General features: G+C 35.7%; 6 protein-coding genes and 1 pseudogene across 13 annotated transcripts; 4 read left to right on the top strand and 3 right to left on the bottom strand.

Annotated features, from left to right (window-relative positions):
* Nucleotides 1–932: 932 nt before the first annotated feature.
* On the top strand, nucleotides 933–2,164 carry LOC147929204 (Cysteine-rich protein). The gene is made up of 2 exons (XM_087482842.1): nucleotides 933–1,070; nucleotides 1,901–2,164. Exons 1-2 carry the CDS (start codon nucleotides 989–991, stop codon nucleotides 2,047–2,049), a joined length of 231 nt encoding a protein of 76 aa, XP_087338968.1. The 5' UTR covers nucleotides 933–988; the 3' UTR covers nucleotides 2,050–2,164.
* Nucleotides 2,165–2,649: 485 nt separating this feature from the next.
* LOC104735178 (uncharacterized) lies at nucleotides 2,650–4,906 on the bottom strand. The gene is made up of 7 exons (XM_010454911.2): nucleotides 4,378–4,906; nucleotides 4,222–4,260; nucleotides 4,049–4,119; nucleotides 3,887–3,951; nucleotides 3,675–3,764; nucleotides 3,492–3,584; nucleotides 2,650–3,394 (listed from the first exon to the last, which is right to left on the bottom strand). Exons 1-7 carry the CDS (start codon nucleotides 4,785–4,787, stop codon nucleotides 2,960–2,962), a joined length of 1,203 nt encoding a protein of 400 aa, XP_010453213.1. The 5' UTR covers nucleotides 4,788–4,906; the 3' UTR covers nucleotides 2,650–2,959.
* Nucleotides 4,907–6,117: 1,211 nt separating this feature from the next.
* On the bottom strand, nucleotides 6,118–8,547 carry LOC104735176 (uncharacterized). 6 transcript variants are annotated; one of them, XR_015578017.1, is made up of 10 exons: nucleotides 8,255–8,547; nucleotides 8,095–8,151; nucleotides 7,939–8,008; nucleotides 7,818–7,859; nucleotides 7,651–7,724; nucleotides 7,294–7,404; nucleotides 6,913–6,994; nucleotides 6,749–6,834; nucleotides 6,542–6,648; nucleotides 6,118–6,440 (listed from the first exon to the last, which is right to left on the bottom strand). XR_015578017.1 is itself a non-coding variant. In XM_010454907.3 (9 exons), exons 1-9 carry the CDS (start codon nucleotides 8,444–8,446, stop codon nucleotides 6,378–6,380), a joined length of 762 nt encoding a protein of 253 aa, XP_010453209.1. In that variant the 5' UTR covers nucleotides 8,447–8,545; the 3' UTR covers nucleotides 6,118–6,377. The 6 variants fall into 6 exon arrangements, 1 of the variants encoding a protein (XP_010453209.1); XR_015578016.1 differs by having other exon boundaries at nucleotides 6,924–6,994; XR_015578018.1 differs by lacking the exon at nucleotides 7,294–7,404 and having other exon boundaries at nucleotides 8,255–8,545.
* A 298-nt stretch (nucleotides 8,548–8,845) lies between these two features.
* On the bottom strand, nucleotides 8,846–10,222 carry LOC104735177 (protein NONRESPONDING TO OXYLIPINS 2, mitochondrial). 2 transcript variants are annotated; one of them, XM_010454909.3, is made up of 3 exons: nucleotides 10,025–10,222; nucleotides 9,717–9,900; nucleotides 8,846–9,142 (listed from the first exon to the last, which is right to left on the bottom strand). In XM_010454909.3, exons 1-2 carry the CDS (start codon nucleotides 10,153–10,155, stop codon nucleotides 9,750–9,752), a joined length of 282 nt encoding a protein of 93 aa, XP_010453211.1. In that variant the 5' UTR covers nucleotides 10,156–10,222; the 3' UTR covers nucleotides 8,846–9,142; nucleotides 9,717–9,749. The 2 variants fall into 2 exon arrangements, with proteins under 2 accessions (XP_010453211.1, XP_010453212.1); XM_010454910.3 differs by having other exon boundaries at nucleotides 9,782–9,900.
* Nucleotides 10,223–10,524: 302 nt separating this feature from the next.
* Nucleotides 10,525–11,765, top strand: LOC104735175 (uncharacterized). The gene is made up of 2 exons (XM_010454906.3): nucleotides 10,525–11,062; nucleotides 11,286–11,765. Exons 1-2 carry the CDS (start codon nucleotides 10,601–10,603, stop codon nucleotides 11,643–11,645), a joined length of 822 nt encoding a protein of 273 aa, XP_010453208.1. The 5' UTR covers nucleotides 10,525–10,600; the 3' UTR covers nucleotides 11,646–11,765.
* Nucleotides 11,766–12,697: 932 nt separating this feature from the next.
* Nucleotides 12,698–15,356, top strand: LOC104735172 (putative glycosyltransferase At3g07620; annotated as a pseudogene). Its single transcript, XR_015578536.1, has 5 exons — nucleotides 12,698–12,833; nucleotides 12,977–13,483; nucleotides 13,573–13,703; nucleotides 14,030–14,384; nucleotides 14,621–15,356. The product of XR_015578536.1 is annotated as a putative glycosyltransferase At3g07620 (transcript).
* LOC104735174 (uncharacterized) lies at nucleotides 15,090–17,252 on the top strand. The gene is made up of 5 exons (XM_010454905.3): nucleotides 15,090–15,206; nucleotides 15,679–16,006; nucleotides 16,339–16,461; nucleotides 16,565–16,635; nucleotides 16,749–17,252. The coding sequence occupies exons 2-5, from the start codon at nucleotides 15,761–15,763 to the stop codon at nucleotides 17,005–17,007; spliced, it is 699 nt and encodes a 232-aa protein (XP_010453207.1). The 5' UTR covers nucleotides 15,090–15,206; nucleotides 15,679–15,760; the 3' UTR covers nucleotides 17,008–17,252.
* Nucleotides 17,253–17,536: the final 284 nt, after the last annotated feature.

Here is a 17,536-nt window from a genome sequence, read left to right as displayed (position 1 = left end):
AAATAAAAGATAATTTATGGTTTTAAATTACAATAAAAATGAACATGTACGAATGTGGGCTTCATGTATGAGTACGACCCATTTGTGGGTGGAATCTGGTTTTTGCTTATTTGTGAACAGGTGTCCATGACAGCTGTTAACTCTAGAGGTCTTACGTGTCAAGTTCTGAAAGCAAGTTTTAGAAGAGAACTCTACTTTAAATTCTTTTGTTGTTATTATTTTGGGGGAGAAGTCGATAAATTTGCAGAAGACGATAAATTTACTCGGCTTACTTTCATACATAAAGAATTAAGGTGACCCATTAACCACTTATTACAAATATAACCCACAGCTCATTAACCTTGTTTAGCATGGAAAAAAAAGAGAAGAAAAAGATGATAGATGTGGCAATCATTTGGAGCTTCCTTAGATATGGAAGCCTACTTTATTATATTAAACATGTGATTAAGAGAATGAAACCCAACATCAATCATATGCAAAACTTTGTCATCTGTCCTTATAATTTTAAATTTTACTAAGTAAATACCATAAGAAAAAAATAATATATTGAGTGCATGTAATTAAATTAAATGTACACTACATTAAGAATGCAGGATTATATTGGTGAAAGATAACCCACAGTCCATTAACCTTGTTTAGCATAGAGAAAATGGAAGAAAAATATGACATGTGTAAGATATACAAGCGCCACGGGACAATTAGTTGGAGTTTCCTTAGAAATGGAAGCATACTTTATTATCTTAGATTGAGACTTAAAATGTTTTTCTATAAAATATTTTTTTACAGTAAATAAGAAATAATATTTTTCCAAAACTTTCTTGGTAGCAATTAGCAAATATGAAAGAATCATTATGGTCAAAATAAAATATTGGGGTATTAAATTAAAATAAAATCAACAAAAAAAATCATATAAATATAGCTTTTCTAAGGTACTAAAGCTATAAAAATCTTTTCTTCTCAACATAAATAAAACAAAAAGATACATATAATGAGTATTACAAAAATTTATATCACCTTTTTTCTTGTAATAATATTGACAATTTCGTACAACAATGTTTTAGCCGATTCAGGTATGATGTTTCTTACAAGAAGAATTCTTTTGTATCTTATTATTATGTAACTATTTTTTATAATTTTAAAGATTTTTTATTTTCATGATATAAAATCTAGAACAGCCATTATATATATATATAATGCTAAACATATGATTAAAGAAATAATTATGTTGTGGGTTGTATGTGTAGGACCTCTTAATTGTTTTGCTAAGTGTATTATAGGATATTATGTAGCAATTTTAACTTTTTATGTAAAATATAGAATCGAGAATAGCCAATATATATATATATATATATATATATATATATATATTAATATATGTATGGGTATCATATGTACATTTGTTTTAAGATTTTCTTTTAATTTTTTTTTTTGTAGATATCTAGCTACCAAAATGATAAACATATATTGTGGGTTATATGTGTAGGACCACCAAATTATTTTGCTAAGTGTGTTATAGGATATTATGGAGATAATGAATGCCATATAGATTGTGCAATGGATGATTACCGTACTCGACATTGTGTTCCAAATGAAAGATCTGGAAAATGTTGTTGTAATAGAAAATAAGTCATATTATTTTCATATAATTGGTAATTTAAGCGATGAAATATATTTTTATTAATTTTTCTGTTTTTGGTTTTCAACTGTAATGGGTACTAAATTCATCAAAATAAAATTTATTTTACTATATGTTAATGCTTTTGTTAAAACATAATTACAGTAGAAAAAAATGTTTCTAATCTAGATTAAAGTAAAATAGTTTTTTTTAAGTGTGTAAAGCTACCAAAATGTTAAACATATACTATAAAAGTATAAATTATGTTGTGGGTTGTATGTGCAGGAATAGGATCACCGAACTGTTTTGCTAAGTGTGCTACAGGACATTATGAAGATAATGAATGCATCCATGACTGTGTAACGAAAGGATACGATTATGGAAGTTGTGTTCCAGATCAGAATTCTGGCGATTGTTGTTGCACTAAATATTAAAAATCGATTATTTTCTTATAGTTGGTGATTTAAGCATGAATTATGTTTTTATTAAATTTTATGTTTTTGGTTTTCAATTGTATTGGGTATTAAATTCATCGAAGTAAAAGTTATTTTACTACTACTCTATGTTATTGCTTTTATTAAAACATAATTACATAACGAAATAGAATCGAATATATATCATTTGCTCCTTCGCTTCAATTATCCATCCCCTTTCTACTAAATAACGTCCAAATGTTTCTAATCTCTATTAAAAAAAAGTGTGTAAAGCAACCAAAATGCTAAAGATAGTTTTAAAAATAATATTTTTGTTTTGGGTTGTATGTGTTGGGTTGTATCATGTATGTGTAGGACGAGGGAATTGTATTGGTAAGTGTGCTACATAATTCTATGAAAATTATGAATATTATATTGACTGTGTAATGAGTAGATACCGTACTGGATACTGTGTTTTAAATCAAAGATCTGGAAAATGATGTTGCCATTGACCATAAAAATTGATCGGTTTCTTGTTATTGATCATTTCAGCGATGATTTATGTTTTTGTTTGTTTTCAGTTTTAATGGGTTCTAAATATTTGTACTGATAATAAATAAGTAACCAAACCGAAATGCCTGATAACCGAACCAGACATTTATTCAGATAACTTCAAAAGGATTTTTTGTGGATAAACCTTTTTTCGTCACTCAAAAAATGTTTTCTTCTATAAAGTCAGTTACAGTATCTTATATGTATGCATTCACAAATCTATCTTCATATGAAAGTTTTTCAATAATCAAACAATTCATAGATTAAAACCATTGTATATGTATCTCCTACACTTGCTTCTGATTTTACAACCACACCATTTGTATCGCAACTACCACCTAGAGAAGAAGAAGACCTCTGATATGTCGCATTTGATCTTCTACCAGAGGCCAGGGGCTGATCCGTTAACAACATCAAGCCGCTTCATCATCCAGTCGATGATATCACGACCGACATCCTCACGCTCAGGTTCAAAGAGAAGGTCGTGTAAGAAACCATCGTAGAGTTTGATGTCTTTGAAAACTGATGGTGCCTGATTGTACAAATCTTGTGAAGCTAGTGGATCAGTGACTTTGTCCTCTGTACCATGGAGAACAAAGAAAGGCACTGTAATAGACTTGAAGTTCCGGGTCAAGTAAGCTGTTATGCGAAGAATCTCATGGCCTGTTCGGACTCTTATTGGACCCGTGTAGACTAACGGATCAGAGTATTTGGCTAAGAGAGCTTCAGGGTCTCTTGAGACCGGAATGCCTCTCTTGTTTGCTCCTTTGAATTGGAACCTTGGGGCGACCAACGAGAAGATTGGAGCTATTGCCTACAAAGAAACATATGATCTAACGATCACCCACAAAATTCTCTAGCCGAGTATGAAAAAGCATCTAACTTGAATACAGCAAAGGAGACTGACTTACTCCGACAATGGGATGAGCGGGTTTGACACGAAGTGCAGGCGATGTCAGGACAATGCCAGCTAACATATCTTCAATAGAGGGAGATGAAGCTGCCTATGTTAACACAAGGTAGACCCTTAAAGTCAGGACACTGTAAACAATAAAAATCTTGAAGAGAGCTTCAAAGGTACGAAATTAAAGTACCTTCAAAACCACAGCTCCACCAGTAGAGTGACCAAAGAGGAAACACGGTACCCCCGGATTCTCAGACCTAATCTTTTCCAAGAAAGCTTCCTGTCGAAATTCAAATCAAGACACCAAATCACTAAATCAAGATGGAACATTTCTCTAGTTTCATAACCAAAAAGCAAAACAAAAAAACAACAACTAATGTCTGTAAGATTGTGTGAACTTACGGTGTCGACAACAACATAATCAAGAGAAGGAACATAGCCATGCAAACCATCACTCCCACCGTGACCTAATACAGTAACATATGGCGACCTGTTCAGACCCACAGTTTCAGAACAAAATATGAAAATGAAAAAAAAGAAACAGAACAAGCTCGTGTTCATTACCAATCCAATCCATAGCGTATACACCTAAATGACTCGAGTTAAGCTGCTTAGCGAATTGAGAATATCTTCCACTGCACATTTTAAGAAAATTCACAGAATGAGAGATTCATTGATCAAAGAACAGAGATTTAATAAAACGAACTAAAATTGAAAAAAAGTATAGATTTTTTCACCTGTGTTCATTCAATCCATGGATAATAATCAAAATCCCTCTGAAAACACAAACAAAATTTTCAAAATTCAAAGTCAAAATCGATACCAGAAGAAGAACTTAACCGGAGAACTCTAATTTTGTGCATGCAAAAAAATTCGAAAGGCTAATTAATTACCTAAGTTCGCCGGAGAGAGGTAACCACGACCGAGAGAACAAAGCGTTACCACGACGGCCGTAAAACAAATAACTGCTCCAACGACAAGAGATCTCTCCATCTCCGACCATCTCAACGCTTTCCGCTAACGAACGACGTCTAGCCGTGTCTTCCTCCTCCAGCTTCCAAGCCATCTTCCGTCTCCATCTTCTCGAAGGAGCAGGATCAGCCTCCTCTACTTCCTCCTCCTCCTCTTCCGGCGTTGAAAGAGGCGAGACACGGCGACGAGGACGGAGACGGAGAACGAGGAGAAGAGAAAGAACGAGGGAGAGAACGAAGACGAGACACTTCCTTAGCGTTCTCAATATAAAAATTATCCGATTGCTCGCACCTGATGTCAATTGCTCCATTTCCCCCGACGTTGACGCCATCGCCGGAAAAAAAATAAAAATTCACAAATCGTAAAAATAATAAAAATGGAAAAAAAAAAAAGAAGAAAGAAAGAAGGAAAGCGTGTAACAGAGAAAATGTCAGAAAAAAATTGGGGCAAAGGGTGGGGACTCAATTTATAAGAGGTGAATACTTTTTAATCTGATACAGCGGCGGAGTATCGTGTGAGTGACTACGTGGCTATATGTAACTGGTTGTTGAGCTAACGAGATTATGTAGTAATGTTGTTGAGCGGTCAAAGTCAGAGATTTGGACGGTGCTGATACTGTGTTTCCGCGAGGGTTCGGTCAAGAACCGTTGATGAGTTGGATAGAATTGATATAAATGGTCCGTTACGGGTTATACGACATTTATTAATTAATTGACTCGCGCGACTTGGCTTAAAAACCGCGTTTTAAGAAACTGATTATTGTTTTTTTTTCGCTATATTAAAATTGATATTATATCGGTATATCCTTTTATTTCGTTACATTGAATTTGTATGCCTAATATGTTCAATTTGACACATTCTTATTGATTTATTATTATAATCATATGATCGTGTATTTATTATATACTTTATATATATATACATAAAACTATACACACGAGAAAGTGAGAAGCAAGCTGAGTCACAGGAGATAGATCAAATCATTTAATTAATGGATTAAGTAGGATTTTGGAACGTGTTGACCAGAAGTTGCCACTAGGCATCATCCGCACCAAGTGATTCATTTTCTTGTTCATCCAACTGTTAATCACACGTCTTTTACAGATAACGATGCCTCTTTATTATCACATTTTTCACATACTTATTGGGATCCCCATAATGAGTTGTTGCTTTCATCCTCTTTAGTTTTGGAATGTTTGCGAGAAAATAAATGGCAGGTAAAGATATGAAACACATGATACTTGGGAAAGTAGTCGCCGCACGATGCCACGATCCAACCTTTTAGGTAAGTAGTAAGTACAATATATTAAAATTATACATATACACCATCGACTCTTTTATTTTACAAAAACATGTTCCTCGTATTTACAACTAATTTTACTTTCGTGAATAATGAGTATAAAAAAAATATACAACCCGTTATATAATCCATATTTTTGAATTGGTAGGTCGAGTATACTTCTAATTAAGTTGGTTTTTCTTCGAATTTCTTTGTGTTCAATTTTTTTTTCTCATTTGATGGTAATTTTCTAGTCCACACATCGACACATGGATATAGCCTAGGAAGTAGGATAATGGGTTGTACTAAAGCACATGAAAACAACACAATAAGAGACGTACGAGTGCCAATAAGCCTCAAAAGTCATGAATACGATTAGCACTTAAGTAAAAGTCAGAAACCGATATTTCATTACCATCATATTCAAGAACACTTCGTTGAAATTTCAAGCCGTAAGATTTCAACAGAATCTTTCTATCTCTCTATAGCACTAAAGTATAATACCGTCGTTTTCTCCCGCGAGCCTCACCAAAAATGCCCATTTTAAGAGAACAAACAAACGAATAAGATAGTGTGATGGTTGTGGTGATGTGTGTTCATACTGCTCTTGCAAGAGAAAGCCAGAATACCCGTTTTCTCCGACTATGCTCCGTTTATGTAGTCAAGTAGAAGCCGATCAAGCTCAAAATGTTGACATAGAAGTTTCTGCAAACATCAACAACAAGGGATTTCATTAAAGCCTTAAGAGAATCAATGTAGCCATTATAAAATCTGATTTCTTGCCAATTGTGTCAAAGCATGTAAACCTTGGTTATGGGTAAAGAAGGTGCAGCATCAACATAAAAGTCTGGGAACCGAGAGACTTCGGCACCCTTTTCAAACAATATGTATGTTGGAAGCTGAGACATTCCACCTAAATATGTGTTACACAATATGATCAGCTGCTTCCACAAACAGAGACTCGATGTGTTTTTGGGTTTGTGCAAATAAATGAGTTAGTGAAGAATTATTACCGGCAAGAGAAATTCCAAACTGCGCTGCAGTATTCGGGAAAAGTCCAAGATCAACAGTTCCGAAAGACAAAAGATTATTCGAGTACCTGAAGAAATGGAAGAAGAGTGAGTGAGTGTGTCTCATAAGAGTAAAAGTGAAACTGGGGTGTTTTCTTAATTCGTACACAAAGCTTACGTGATGGAGAGCTCAGGAAAGCATCGGCTTGAACGAACACACTTAGATGAACTACATGCAAAGAATTCTATCTGCAAAAGGTGTGAAAAGGCACATCATCATAAAAAGTAGCTACAAGCCTACAACAGTAACCCCTTTTGCGCCAAACGTTCAATTTCATACATTGTTTTACTAGATGTTGCAGATCAGTTCTGTTTCTTAATTGATTGACAGCTAAACAAAAGAAAGACAAACTTTGATGTCATAATGATAAGGGGAGGCTACTATAAGTATTATCTAGCTTCATAGACAGCATGCTTAGTTAAACCTTACTCGCATTTCTCATCGAACAAATACGAAAAAAGAATCATATTGAAAACTGAAACCTCACCTCTCCTCTCCTCTCGTTTTAGATTAAGGGCATGAAGAGTCGTTTGACAAATGATCGATCTATTTGAGTTTTGACAAACTCTAAACAGAGATCATTCTTGAGTAGAAATTGCTAAGGATTTGACAGAAAAATCACAGATCAAACTTAATTGTAACTTTCTCGCTATGGGAGATGGAATGGATTTCTCCATAAGTGGAATCAGAATGTAAGCTCTGCTCTATGCAATAAAATCAATTTTGTTAACCCAAAGTCTTCTCCTAGTTTTTTCAAATGTATCATCTAAAGATCATAACCTCACTGATTCGGAAAGAGCAACAACATTAAGTAGAAGATAAAAAGCCAAGAGTTCCAACGTACCAACCAGTACTTCGTTGTGCGCCCATCTGATAGCAAATCCTCCAACTGCATAGGTGTTAGCTTCTTCGCAGTTCCTGCAAATCGTTTAAGCATTTTTCAAAAAACACAACTTTTGTTTCCCAAAAATCCATAGAAAGCAAAAAAAATTTGAAGAATCTTCCCCATACCTAATTTACTAAATGCTGGTTGCTGAGCTAAAAGATATATAACTGCAAAAGGAAACATTCAAATCAAACTTAAAAATACTCAACGCTGTTAGATCTATCAACAGATTGAAATTGAGCTCACCTGAAAAGATGACACTAAACCAGATCGCCACTCGATAATCCATAATCAACGACACAGCTATGAGAAAGATCTGGGCGCGAGTAAATAAATGTGTATCAGCAGATTTCACATGAATCTTACAATTCGGAATCTGAAATCGGCGAGAGTGTCGCTAACCTTAGCGTAGAGTAAACTATCCGCAACGAAAGCTTCCCATGTTTCCTCCCTCACCATCTACAAAACGAATTTTGCACAAATCAATAAAGTAAAAAGTGAAGAAGTAAAGAGACTTTAGCAAAGTTCGACTCATATACAGAAGAAGAAGAAGAACACAAACCTTGATAGCGGAAAACATAAGGAACGCTAGAAACGCTTGGATTTCTCTGTCGAAGAGTCGATGTGAAGTGTAGGGTGCGGCGGAGCTACGAATCGGAAGGTAAGAGAAGAAGGCCATGAAATGGAGGAAATAGTAAGGATCTGATACTATCCGACTCATTGCTTCCATTACTCCTTCACGCTTCTTCTCCATTTTTTATTTTTTTTGCTCTCTTCTTCCGTTCTTCGTGTTGAAGAGCTGCAAATTTTTGCTCAGTCTTTTTTTTTTTGGTAGAAATTTTTTGCTCAGTCTGAGGTAAAAAAGGGAAGGACTGTTTGAAAAAGAAAAAAAGTAGACGTCACGTCGTTTTACATTGTAGGAAACGGCAAGGCCTTTATTGAATTTGTGTGCAAATGTCAGAAACGGCAAGGCGTTTTAACTTTTAACACACTACATACAGTCATACAGAGTTTTTGGGTGGTCTGACTATATGCGTATCTCATGGGTTGGCTCAACTTTCACACTGCAGATCATTTTGATAGTTATATACGATCACTAGATTAATCCATCCTAAATAAAAAAAATTGAATAACAACTGATAAAACACAAAAGTAACAAATGAAACTAGCCAATAATGGAATAGAAGAAAACCATGGCTAACCAATGGCATAGACAAGATACTATTATTGTTCATTCTTTGATGTGTTGAACATAGAAGTTCCAACAGACATCGTTTTGCTTAATTGGAATGTAACTAAAGAAGAGAGTGTTTTATCACCCAGAAAACAGAGAACTGATCTGAGTGACTGAATTAGACCAGCAAAAGCAAAAATGCAGAGAATCTCATCTAAAACGAATCCATTTTTCTTCGAGTCTGGTCTCATTATCGAGGCACGCTTAGGCCAAGCTCTGCAAGATTCATGAGAGACATAGATTAGCATATGTGCCACCTAAACATATATGTTTCAGTTGTATTCTTCAATCAATAACACTACAAAAAGTTCACAGAAGAGAAGATGAAGAAAAAGAGCAACACCAAATTGGCATCTTTTTCATCTTCAAGCCAATACAAGATTCTTATGCAAAAACAATTCTTTCATAAGCATATAGCCAACTAATCTATATGTCCCTGCAAACCCTAATAGTACACTAAAAAACTGCAAATAGTCCTGATGAAACTGCACAATGTGAAAGGAATAACAAAGCAAGATCAAGCCAATGTGGAGCAGGACGGACAAGTTCAAAACAGCTGAGATCTGTGATAATTTTCTGGATTCTGAATGTCAATACTCATTTTTGCAAATATAGGTTTCAAAGTTGCACAGAGCTATCCAGCAAAGGCAAACTCCAATTCAGCTATAAACTGCTTACAGATTCTAAATTAAGAGAATCAAAGCTCTAATTTGAAACCAAGAGTAAACAACATGTAAGTTCGAAGCTATGCAAAGAGCAAAGAGTTAAAAATAAAAAAAAGGTTGCTTACAGATATACTAAACACAAAACATTTGGAAGAATATCAAACTCCTGGATTCGCACTGCAGAGCATACCCTGAGCTAATGACCTAGAATTCTGTGAATCGATACCGAGGCACGAAGTCAATCTAGCTGAAGCCACCGCACTATACAATGGAAGCAACGATTGAAGTGATCCCAGCTGAGCTATCGGCCTATCGAAAGTTAAAAAAGAACAAACCTTTAACAAAATACATGAATTGGGCACTCACGAATACGAATCCACAACTCAAATTTGGGGAAAAAAAACAAATCAAATCAATCAATCAGTTGATTTACCTCGAAAGTCCAGGAGAAGGAGGGACGCCGAGAAACGATGAAGCCGATTTGGGTCGAACCGAGGGCTTGTTCATTGCAGATCTAAACATAGAAAACGCTGGTTTAGACAAAGATCGACATCGAGAAGCCATTTTTGCCGGCTAACGAAACGAATCTGAAGCTGAGATTTTGATTTCTAGTTCTAGGTTAACACTGCGAGCAAGAAAGAAGATTGGGTTTTTACGAGGTTTAACCTAAAAGCGACGACGTTTTCAAACAAAAGTCAAGTGAAAAATAAACGTCATGCTGTGCCACAGTACTTCCTAAAAACAACACGACGTCTTACATTAATTAACTTGGATCGCGAATATATGAGATGGACTTTGCCTTCCGTGTAACGCCGTATTTGGTGATCTCCTACACGTCGCCGTTATTCCACACGTGTGCCATCGTTTCATACAAAGAATCTTCACAAAAAATACATGACGTGTATAAGTTAACTGTAACAACTATATTTACACAACATAAATATATATATATATATATCGCATATTGGTATAATCTCCAACTGTTGGTAACGGAATTCTTAAAAATCAAATGGAATCTGTCGGATCGAATCAATTATCTCCATACGTAAGTAACCGAGACCAACGGTATTTCTTGGCTCAACCGTTGGCGGATCGGATACTTCGAGCTCTTCGTCACCGGATCCGTCTCCTCAACCGTCCAAATGGCGGAACTTTTCATGTTCTCGGTGCGACGTGTAATGTTTATACGGTGACGCTAACGGCTACAACGACTTGTACTTGTCCCGACCGTCAGAAGCCGTGCAAACACATCTTGTTTGTCTTGATCCGAGTTCTCGGCCTTCCTCTCGATGATAAGTGTCTAAGGCAACGGAGACTCCGGCCATGTCTCCTCTACCGCCTGCTCTCAGCACCGACACTGCCTGACTGCCTCGCCAGTTTCCATCTCCAGCAACGGTTTCTTCAGCTTTTCTCAGCCGCCACTTCTCAACCTGGCGATACTACTAACTCATCCTCCTCCACCAGTCAAATGGTAAGACTTTTTTTACCCTGATATACACTTGCCATCGTATGGAAATTCATTAAACATTTTGTTTGAAAATGTAACTACGTCGTTTACATAAAAATATTTCTAAAAGAAACTGTGAAAATCTAAATCTTTTACATGTATATAATTAATGGTTACGTTTTGCTTATCCTAAATAATCAATGTTTAAATATATTTTTGTAAATATATCATTTGATATATTGAATAGGAAAATGAGGTGGACGAAGAGCCAGCAACATGTCCGATATGTCTAGACGATATTAACAGCATTAAAAGTGTAAACGGCGAAAATGGTGGAGGCGTGGAGAAGGAACTCGCGGTGGTGAAGTGCAGAGTCTGCAAGAACAAGGTGCATGAAGAATGCATGCTGGCGTGGAGGAGGAGTCGTGGACGGCGGCCGGGCATCTGCGTTATATGCCGTGCACGGTGGCGAGCCAATAGTTCTAGTAAGAGTCCTAATGTTGGTGGTAGTTACGACAACTGCCAAGGTAATTGTTACTTGAATCTTGCCCCTTACGTTGATGAAGAGGAGGAGGACGGTGTTGGCACGAGCCAACGGCCATGTTGAGGACGTTGAAGGAATGATTATTGTGATTCTTATTATCATTTTAAACAAAATACTGTACATTTAACAACAATTTTAGGTCTTCATTGCATATATATAAGTTTAATTTTATTGTTTTACGTACATATGTGTTCAATGATTATTGAGATAACGAATTGGTATAGTTTCGCCCTTGCAATATATCAGTAGAAACTATTAAAAATTTGGCATGTTGAGGGAGATCCAATGGTTGCGTTTAGTGAGAAAAATTTAGCAACTTCTGAGGATTTAATTTTCAGGACTTTAACGAATGGTAGATAACAAATGATTCTGAGGATTTAATTTTCTCTTGGGGAGAATACAGAGATGCGCAACTTCCAATGCCTGGATCACGTTGTAGAGCAGAGTGCGGGATGCAAACGCTGACACTGAAATTCAAACTTCAAATACTTCACGTAGATTGATGTTTTAGAGAATATTTTTCGTTTCTAAAATATTGATTTTCTAAATTAAAAAACTAAAATAATATTTTTACTTTATATTTTATTCCAAGTGGTATAATATTTAGTGGATTATGTTTTCTCTTTCTACCGTAAAATAATTATAAATTAGTTTAAAAGTAAAAAGCTTAGCTTTTTCTTAATATGTGTGAAATTATTGAAACATCAATAGAGAGACAAGGGAGTATATAATCTCATTGTTTTGAGAGCCTTTTATACATTTTCTTGGATTGTGTAAGATATTAAGTTCTAGAAATAGTATATATTAATCAAGTCAACTACTAAATATAAGTTATGCTGTAGTACTTTGTGTAGGAAAACTGACGAGGTGGTATTTTTAGTTGCTATGGTTTACATGTTGAAAAATAATGTAGTAGGAAAATACCAAAACAGAGGCAGCTTTTGAAAAGAAAACTATGGGCCATAATTGACCAAACATAGATAATTAAGGAGATATCTTCTGAAATATGAGAAAAGTTATAATCATACCTTGTAGGCTTGTCAATCCAAAACACTGTTTTGTCTGGTATACTTAAATTAGTCAAGACTTTTGATTGTACAAAATTAAAAGTCATCGATTGCCTTGTCTTGTTGTCTCTTTGCTGGTTAATTATTTGTCTAGTTCTGTTGATGATGATCACTCCAAGAAACTTCAAAGAACCTCTCGGATCCGAGAGTTCTATATGTCAACAAGCTCTTTTCTGATGTCCATGTAAGTGATCAAGTTCTGTTTCTGGACCAATCTTCACGAATTAGTCAATTAGTTACAGTTGATGTATTAGTCAATTAGACAAAACTTATATTGTTTTCAGGAGAGATCCCTTTAGTTCAATAGAAATCTGAGATCCTTTTCAGGTTGTGATGGATCAAATTCGGGGTTTGCGTTTTCTAGGCCGAGCAGAAACATGTTCTCGAGTTGTTCTTCTCATGGTTCTGGTTGTTTCCTTCGTTTTAGGCCTTCAGTATTTCGAGCTCGCTCCATTATCTATTGTTTCACCTGGAAACGGAAACGTTTCTAAGTTCAGAGATTCCAATAGCACCACCAAAAGTGCTGAAAATGAAACGTTTCTTGCATCTCAAGAAGAAGCATCGTCTGGATTCAAACCAAATAATAGCAGAACGGAAGTCTTGAAGAGTTTTGAGCACAAGTTTTTGAATGATTCTCCCAAAACAGAATCTTCTCGGCAAAGTAAAGGCAATGAAACCACCACTAGTTCTCTGCATTCTCTTCAACCCAAAATCCCTAGAATCCGCAAGAAACATGAGCAGAGGAACACCAAAAAGCCACCTTTAGTTGTCATATCAATAACTCAGATGAACAATATGATGTGGAAGCGGCATAATGATCCAAAAAATTCACTTGTATGCAAATGATTTTACCATAAGCTCCAGTTTCTTATTACTCATAACTCTGTTCATTACCTGTTTTTCTATTTTTTTAATGTTCATAGGCACCTCTTTGGGGATCAAAAGTGGACGAAGAGCTTAAAACTGCAAGAGACAAGATCAAGAACGCAGCTTTGGTCAAGAAGGATGATACCCTTTATGCGCCTCTCTACCATAACCTGTCCATTTTCAAAAGGTTTTTTTTATAGCGCTTAACCAATCTAAGCAAAATTATATGGGTAGTAAAGGCCTAATTTCTTAACCAAGGAGAACACAACAGTTTTGGTTACTGTGCATTTAATATAATTTTTAACTAAAAAAAATGAAATTTTGTTTCTTAATGTAAACAACCAACTACACTAGTCTACTACAACTATAAACAACCCACACATAAAAAATATATACGTTTAGAACATTTAATGCCTTTGTCGTTGTTATTTTCTCAATCAGATTTAAGACCAAAATCATACATGCTGTTGAAGAAAAAAAAAGTTTTATATATCAATGATGGATCTCTTGTAGGAGCTATGAGCTAATGGAACAGACTCTGAAAGTGTACGTCTACGCGGAAGGGGACAGACCAATCTTCCATCAGCCAGAGGCAATGATGGAAGGGATTTACGCATCAGAAGGATGGTTTATGAAATTAATGGAGAGTAGCAATAGATTCTTGACGAAAGATCCCACCAAAGCTCATCTATTCTACTTGCCTTTCAGTTCCAGAATACTTCAACAGAAACTTTACGTTCATGATTCTCATAGTCGTAGAAATCTTGTTAAATATCTCAGGAACTACATCGATCTTATCTCTTCCAACTACACTTTCTGGAATAGAACTCACGGCTCTGATCATTTCTTCACCGCTTGCCATGATTGGGTATGATGCTCTTCGAAACCCTGATCTTCTTCTTTTTTTGCATTATTTAAGTTTCCTTTTTACAAGCTAGCTAGCTAGAATAAATTGTATCTTTATGTTTCAACTTTAAAATAGTACATTTATATTTTTTTAACAAAAAAATGGAAATACATTTTTAAAAGCAAAAAAAAAAATATAACTAAATTGGCGTTTTCTTTATATTTATTATTGTAAGTTAATATTTGTTATAATAATAGGCTCCAGCTGAGACTAGAGGGCCATACATGAACTGCATAAGATCACTCTGTAACGCTGATGTCGGAGTAGCGTAGTCGGAAAAGACGTCTCTTTGCCGGAAACAAAAGTCTCTTCGTCACAAAACCCAAACGGAAAAATTGGAGGAAACCGTCCTTCCAAGCGAACTATACTCGCCTTCTTCGCCGGAAACCTACACGGTTACGTCAGACCCATCTTGCTTAACCATTGGTCTTCAAGACCCGAACCAGATATGAAAATATTTAACCGGGTCGATCACAAATCGTACATCCGGTACATGAAACGAAGCAAGTTCTGCGTTTGCGCTAAAGGTTACGAGGTGAATAGCCCTAGAGTGGTGGAGTCGATTCTGTATGGTTGCGTTCCGGTGATTATCTCTGATAACTTTGTGCCACCGTTTCTTGAGATTCTGAACTGGGAATCTTTCGCTGTGTTTGTGCCGGAGAAGGAGATTCGTAATCTGAGGAAGATTCTTATATCGATCCCGGTGAGAAGATACGTGGAGATGCAGAAGAGGGTGTCGAAGGTTCAAAAACATTTCATGTGGCATGATGGTGAACCGATTCGGTACGATTTATTTCATATGATTCTTCATTCGGTTTGGTATAACCGGGTTTTTCAGACGTTTTAGCCATATGTTTTAACCAGGATTATCGGTTGGATTGTTACATCAATTTACTTACTCTCTCTATTTAATTATATTTTGTGTGTGGCTAAGGCTCGTTATTAACTACATCAAATTAGGATTGTAGACTACTGATTTTATTTAGCCAAGACATGATTATACAAACATAGTAAAAAGTAAATTAAAATAAAATATACATTTTTTAAGTTAATGATTTTTGTAAAACTGAAATATTTTAATTTTAACGAAATTATGAAAATATTATATAAATTAGCAGAATTTTTCTTTCGTTTTTGGGCGAGTGTGTAAATTTTAAATTACCGTTAAACCTTTTCAGTTTTTTACCGTTTCATTACATAAACTATGATGGGAAAGCGGCAAGACTTAATCGGAAGATTGCATTCACTTTTCTAGGAATCGTTGTCGGATTCTTCTTTCGAGCAGAAAAAAAAAAAACAAAAACAAAAAGTAGCTGAGCTAAATCTGAGCTATATTCATGGCGACACAGGGAAGACCAAGTTCAGCTAAGAGCGAGCCACGCGATGGGTCTTCTTCTCTTTCATCAAGAGTCAAGATCGATCCGTCTATTAAGGACAAGAAGAAGATCGCTTCCTCCTCTACCAGTAGCAGACCGATCATGTCGGATAATAAACCCAGATCCTCTGTTTCCACCGTCACTGCGAAACCACAGGTATCAAATCGGGAAATAATCTCTGTTTCCACCGTCGCGGCGAAAACACAGGTATTAAATCGGGAAAAAGTCTCTGTTTATAAAAGTTTTTTTTTTCTGATTTGGTGGGTTCTCTAAAATTTCTTTATAGCTTTGATTAACTCTTAAGGATTAAAGCCGATCTTTGGGTTTAAAGGCTGACCATTGCTAGATATCAGTTATTGGTTGATTCGGATTAGTTGTAGATCGAACTTATTAATTGACGATGAAATAAGAATTGGGTTGATATTATAAGGAGAACTCTTTTATCATGAATTCAGCATTCGTGACGTGATTTTTCGATTATTGTGGTTTCTAGGTTGAACTTGTAACATATTAATATTGCAAAAAAAACTTTTGTGAAGGCAAAGCCCAAAATACCTGTAAAAAACACAGCAACAACATCTGCAGCAGCAGCCAGAGGAAAAGCTAAAAGAGAGAAGAAGGTTTATTCATTACCCGGACAAAAATTTGATATTCCCGAAGAGGTTATAAGAGTAACATCTCTAATGAATGCTTTACTATATCTTTCTTATTCTCTTCATTCTCAATCTCATGATTCTTGGTTTCTCTGTCTTTTTGTATTTGCAGAGAGAGCCCTTGAGGATATTTTATGAATCCTTATCGAAACAAATACCAGGGAGCGAAATGGCTGAGTTCTGGTGAGAAAGAAACACTATATATATATATATATATATATATATATATATATTGACAAGTCTTTATGATAAACTTTAATACATTGTTATATAATGGTCTTGAATTGTTAAAACAGGCTAATGGAACATGGTATGTTGTCTCCGGATAAGGCTAAGCGAGCCTTTGAGAAAAAGCAGAGGAAGATGAAGCAAATTCGAATGGGGACACCGACTAAACCTGCACCAACATTTACTAGCAAAGCAGAGAGTTCTCAAAAAACATCTGCGTCCACCAAGAACAGCGGTTTAGATCCGAGAAAGAAGAAGAAAGTCGTTCGTGATGACGACGACGACGATGATGATTTCATCCTTAGCCACAAGAGAAGGAAAGTGTAAACCATACAAATTTAAAAAGTCCTGTTTCGTTCATTTAGGTAAACATGTCCAATAGCAGATCAGATCAAGAACCTTAAGTTATATCTTAGCGTTCATCGAATAAGTGATCAGAGATCGTTGTTGTAGGCGCCTGTTAGTGTAAGGTCCTCAGAAGGTTGTCAATGGACCATTGAGATGTGTAGAAGAAGTTGTTGGTGTAAAAGCAAAGAATCATGAAATACAATTTTAGTAATATCTTAACCTAACACTGCTGAAACTCTTTTTCAATGTTGTCTAATCTGACTGGTACAATTTTGAAAGACTTGCAGACTCCATGACCATTAGCCAACATTAGATAAGTTCTTGGCAATGGCGGTCGTCTCATCATGACCGCCATCGTATTCACTAACATTGTAATCTGTCAAAGATGGCATGTGTATCAAAATGAGCCAGCCTCACATATTCAATCTGACTGTTGACTTATGAAGAAGTAACCACTTTCAATTGATCAAATCGTCATCCCTCTATGTTTATTCAGACTTTTAATATC

Source organism: Camelina sativa, chromosome 13, assembly GCF_030686135.1.
Source record: "Camelina sativa cultivar CO46 ecotype springtype chromosome 13, ASM3068613v1".
In the NCBI taxonomy this organism is placed as follows: Eukaryota; Viridiplantae; Streptophyta; class Magnoliopsida; order Brassicales; family Brassicaceae; genus Camelina; species Camelina sativa.
This window is presented reverse-complemented; position numbering and strand designations above follow the sequence as displayed.

Excerpts from the sequence above, each read along its gene's own strand:
- LOC147929204 (XM_087482842.1), top strand. The coding sequence starts at position 989 with ATGAGTATTACAAAAATTTATATCACCTTTTTTCTTGTAATAATATTG. Across the intron at positions 1,071-1,900 it reads CAATGTTTTAGCCGATTCAG|GAATAGGATCACCGAACTGT; the intron begins GTATGATGTTTC and ends TTGTATGTGCAG.
- LOC104735176 (XM_010454907.3), bottom strand. The coding sequence starts at position 8,446 with ATGGAGAAGAAGCGTGAAGGAGTAATGGAAGCAATGAGTCGGATAGTA. Across the intron at positions 6,835-6,923 it reads TTTCCTGAGCTCTCCATCAC|GTACTCGAATAATCTTTTGT; the intron begins GTAAGCTTTGTG and ends CCATTTCTTCAG. Across the intron at positions 6,441-6,541 it reads CTTCTTTACCCATAACCAAG|AAACTTCTATGTCAACATTT; the intron begins GTTTACATGCTT and ends TGATGTTTGCAG.
- LOC104735175 (XM_010454906.3), top strand. The coding sequence starts at position 10,601 with ATGGAATCTGTCGGATCGAATCAATTATCTCCATACGTAAGTAACCGA. Across the intron at positions 11,063-11,285 it reads CCTCCTCCACCAGTCAAATG|GAAAATGAGGTGGACGAAGA; the intron begins GTAAGACTTTTT and ends TATATTGAATAG.
- LOC104735174 (XM_010454905.3), top strand. The coding sequence starts at position 15,761 with ATGGCGACACAGGGAAGACCAAGTTCAGCTAAGAGCGAGCCACGCGAT. Across the intron at positions 16,007-16,338 it reads CCGTCGCGGCGAAAACACAG|GCAAAGCCCAAAATACCTGT; the intron begins GTATTAAATCGG and ends ACTTTTGTGAAG. Across the intron at positions 16,462-16,564 it reads AATTTGATATTCCCGAAGAG|AGAGAGCCCTTGAGGATATT; the intron begins GTTATAAGAGTA and ends TTGTATTTGCAG.
- LOC104735177 (XM_010454909.3), bottom strand. The coding sequence starts at position 10,155 with ATGGCTTCTCGATGTCGATCTTTGTCTAAACCAGCGTTTTCTATGTTT. Across the intron at positions 9,901-10,024 it reads CCTTCTCCTGGACTTTCGAG|GCCGATAGCTCAGCTGGGAT; the intron begins GTAAATCAACTG and ends AACTTTCGATAG.
- LOC104735178 (XM_010454911.2), bottom strand. The coding sequence starts at position 4,787 with ATGGCGTCAACGTCGGGGGAAATGGAGCAATTGACATCAGGTGCGAGC. Across the intron at positions 3,952-4,048 it reads ATACGCTATGGATTGGATTG|GTCACGGTGGGAGTGATGGT; the intron begins GTAATGAACACG and ends TTACTGTATTAG. Across the intron at positions 3,395-3,491 it reads CCGCTCATCCCATTGTCGGA|GCAATAGCTCCAATCTTCTC; the intron begins GTAAGTCAGTCT and ends GTTTCTTTGTAG.